This window comes from Solanum pennellii, chromosome 7 (assembly GCF_001406875.1).
Source record: "Solanum pennellii chromosome 7, SPENNV200".
In the NCBI taxonomy this organism is placed as follows: Eukaryota; Viridiplantae; Streptophyta; class Magnoliopsida; order Solanales; family Solanaceae; genus Solanum; species Solanum pennellii.
This window is the reverse complement of record NC_028643.1, coordinates 15,920,586-15,924,707: the sequence shown is the minus strand read 5'-3', so window position 1 is coordinate 15,924,707 and position 4,122 is coordinate 15,920,586. Positions and strand designations below refer to the sequence as shown.

General features: G+C 31.6%; 1 protein-coding gene across 1 annotated transcript; it reads right to left on the bottom strand.

Annotated features, from left to right (window-relative positions):
* Positions 1 to 2,818: 2,818 nt before the first annotated feature.
* Positions 2,819 to 3,178, bottom strand: LOC107024873. The gene is made up of 2 exons (XM_015225807.1): positions 3,075 to 3,178; positions 2,819 to 2,909 (listed from the first exon to the last, which is right to left on the bottom strand). The coding sequence occupies exons 1-2, from the start codon at positions 3,176 to 3,178 to the stop codon at positions 2,819 to 2,821; spliced, it is 195 nt and encodes a 64-aa protein (XP_015081293.1).
* Positions 3,179 to 4,122: the final 944 nt, after the last annotated feature.

Genomic DNA, 4,122 nt, shown 5'->3' with positions numbered 1-4,122 from the left:
AGTTGTAGGAATGACATGCTACATCCAATGATTGACAGGCGTACAATTGCCACAATATTATTTGGGAAGCAAGCCACAAAAGTTCTTCCACCTAGGGGAAGTACATATACCCGATAATAACTAGCAATTTCATTCCTAAGATTGAATAAGTGCAAAGGCGGGAGATGGATGTTGAGATAAGTGAAAGTTCTTTGTCGTGGCCTTCACAAATCTTTAGTAAATTTGTTCTAAGAATGTGATCAAGAAACCATACATGGTGGTGGTACCACCTATAATTTTAAAAATCATAAACATTTCGTATAAAAAATCGAATGTGCGAGTCATACAAGATAGCAGAAAGTACTAATCTTGAAACCTCTCTACTTTTTTCTATTAAGACGAATTGTAAAAAAATTTGATTGACCAGGAAATTTGAAGTGTGGGTAGCAAAATTTGACTAGCTTTGTTCTACTTGAACATTGTGTTTTGCTATGTGATTCTTGTATCAAATATGCAAGTTTTTCTTTCTAAATGTTTTGATTGTCAACTTTTCAGTAAAAGAAGATGAAACTTGAAAATCTTATTTCTTTCATCTCAAGTTTCAGCTTTTGAGATGCAAATATTTTTTGGTGTTATACTAAAGTAGGAAACAAGATTTATTACAACTAACCACTCCTTATACCTTTAATCTTCTGTCGACTATAATGTTTTGTTCAGAATAAACAGCATGACAACTGAAGAGGCTAGTTATTACCTATTAAATGATAAAGTTGAAGTGTATCTATTAGAGACGACAAATATATACACTGCAATCCAAGTTTACAAAAGCTCAAAATTTTATTTGTAGCGTGACATAGAGTTTATTTTTATTCAAAATATATTTTGAACCATTTATGATTCTCGCATGATCTGAATCGTTTCATGAGAATAATATATCAAAATATACAAAACATCGAGAGGATTTCATATCTAAATTTGGGACTGCTTAGAGATGACTTCGAGTTGATCGAGATTGAATAGTCAATGTATAATTTATGTATAGTTCAGGTGGACTTCATATATAGTTAAGTTGTATTCAATTTTTGAATGTATCATAATATATAGTAAGTGTATAGGTACACTATATTGTATTGTCAATATATACATTCTATGATTTTTGACAAGTTATACAGTATAGTCAGACTTTTGGCTACTTTTTATGTAAATAAAACATAGCTATATTTATTGTAAACTAATTACTTTATTGTATATATTTGAAACTAGTCCTTTAAATATAAGTTGGTCAGGTTAGGTGTATACATATGTTAATTATTCTTGAAAATGGTAAACACTCTAAATTAAAGATCATGCCTTAAAAGGAACGTTTAAAAGGGAATCTCATCATCCCCTAACACCTTGTTTGAATAGTTGTTATTCATCGTATTATATTGTATTGTTAGTTTAAAATAATGTTTGTTTTGGTTGTTAGTTGAATTTTGTTGTATCGTTTCATTTAAACTCATCGATAGGTAATAACGAAAAGATCCATTTTATGTAACCTTGACTTGGTGTAATCGTGTTGTTACGTTAATATGTTTCTTCTTATTTGTCTTTGTTTATTATTTAATAACTATATTTATCTTTTTTACCCTACATTTTTCATAGCAGCTCTATCTCTTACCAAACTTTTCTCGTAGGTTTATCATTCAAATTATGGAGGTGTGACAATATGTAACGACGGAGAACGCTACAATCTATCCAAACACTCTATTCATTAAAACAACACAGCACGATACACAGATAACAACCAAAACAAAGTTTTGTGCATCCACATGAATCTCCAAAATTGGTGAAATTAACAACCCTTTCTTGATTTGTGAGTGGAACAATCATATAAATTAGTTAGTCCTAATACATGTTATCTGATTTTTGGCACAAGAATCGTAAAACATCTTGGTGCCTTGCTTCTATCACGGTTTCAACTGAAAATGATAATGATGAGTTTGGTATGATTTTGTTTAGTATAGTGGGTCGTGTTTGGATTAAAAAAGAGAATCAGGTAATTCCAATTGAAAATGATAACGATGAGTTTGGTATGATTTTGTTTTGTATAGTGGGTTGTGTTTGGGTTTAAAAAGAGAATGGGATAATTTTAATTGAAATTGAATATATGTGCAAATTTAGGTTTTTCCGTCATAGAGGTACAGGTGTTGAGTTGGCAAACAAGGGATGTACCATATGGTATAACAGATGATAAAATTATTTATTAAATAGATATTGAGGGTAATTTTGTCTCTGCACTCTTAATTATTTGACAAATGCTTAATGCAACTATCGACATTTTACCCATGTTGAATTTCACTTATTTGACATAAAATCTTTTATTGACGTAGAACCAAATTATAAGAATAAAAATATAGGTAAACCACCATCAAAGCTTAGACATTATAATTCCAAACACGTTGATAAGTTTTTGTGAAATTTCAAAAAATACCTTCAGCATAAAGCAAATACATTAACAAAGAGTTGTTACTTGAATCTTAGCCTCTTATTAATATACCAAATGAATCCTGGTTCAGTTTTCAGGAGAATTACTTAGTTACGAAGAAAAAACTAAAGCAATCATACTCATCACTTAAATAATTTATCAATTGAGACACTACAGTTTACATATATTACTGATGAATGTTTTTCAACTCACAAACATATAGAGAAGGTAGTCTAAAAATTTCTGTCCAAAAAAAGTAATAAAAACTGACCCCGAAAGGTTGCGCGAAGGTAGAAAGGAAAAGTTGAGCCTTAATAGCGAGACATGACAAAATTTAGAGTATAACTTTATTGTCTCTGCGTTGATATTTCGCTAGTAGACGATTTCAAGAACCTGACTATATTTCCAGTCATTCATCTTCTGAGATTCATACAACATGTGATTGATAAGCCCCCTCGCGGCACTGTAATACCATTGGAAAACAAAGGAATGCATCCAATCAGAAGGTGGTTCAAGATGGGAACTGGCTCCAAGTTATATAATGGTTTGAAAATTCCCACCCGTTTGGAAGGACATTCATTTTATTGAAAACAATAAAAGCAAAAACAAAAAGACGGAATGAACTTACTCATCCTTCAATTTCTGAATTTTATCTGGATCAGTCTCATGCATATGCTTTTTGAACTGTTGTATCACCATACCAACAAGAAGCTGTGTGTTATGTTGCTGCATTTTATCTGGATCACTTCTCAATCTTTATTGCTGATGTAAGTAAAACTGAGCAATATATTAAAGGACTTAAATACCATGCAGTTCACTCGAGGGTGTGAGGAAGGGAAATGTGTCATGGATTTGATTGATAACTTAAGATGGAAGTGAAGAAATTAATACCTAACAAAATCTCTACCTGAGATCACATAAACAGATTGTGCTTAGTATCAACCACCGTAATCCTGTATTTGAATTTTAAGGACCATATGAAAGGATAATCAAACCTAAGTTAATCGTGGGAAAAAGAAGACTGAAAAACTTTATCGACAACAACCAACACAACTGATATATAATTCTAGAGAGCCATCATTATTTATGGGCAAAGTTACAAATTTACAATTGTATAATCATTTTGACCATTAATTATACAACGAAGAAGGGTCTAAAATACCCTTATAGTATCAGAATTGGTACAAAAATACCTCTCGTTTATCTTTTGCCTCAAAATACCCTTGGTGTTAACCTTTAGGGACCTATTTTGCCCTTTTGGCTAACGAACTACTTAGTCAATATATTTAATTATTTTATTTATTACGTGATATGTTGTAATTGGTTAAAATTTAGTTAATTAAAGCCTAATTTGTTTGACCCAAATCACCCTATCCACCCGACCCATCATTCAAAATATCCAATTCATCCAAATAAAACACCCATTACCCAGGAGGATTGGCTTGAAAGGAGATGATAATGGTGTGAGTATTCCAACTAATCTGCCATACTCACCAAGAAAATTGGCATGGAAAGGAAAAAGAAGTTATGACTTCAAATCAGTTGACAGTTGAAAAGGAGACAAGAATTGGTAAATTGAAGGCAAAAAAATGAAAACATGCTGACTTCAGAGCAATTGACAGTTGAAAAGAAGAAAAGAATTGACAAATTGAAGGCAAAGAGGGGTGGGAAGAAGT

Bases quoted from the DNA above. Each gene is read 5' to 3' on its own strand.
- LOC107024873 (XM_015225807.1), bottom strand. From the start codon at position 3,178: ATGCAGCAACATAACACACAGCTTCTTGTTGGTATGGTGATACAACAG. The intron at 2,910-3,074 runs GTAAGTTCATTC...ATGGTATTACAG, and splicing joins ATTCAGAAATTGAAGGATGA to TGCCGCGAGGGGGCTTATCA.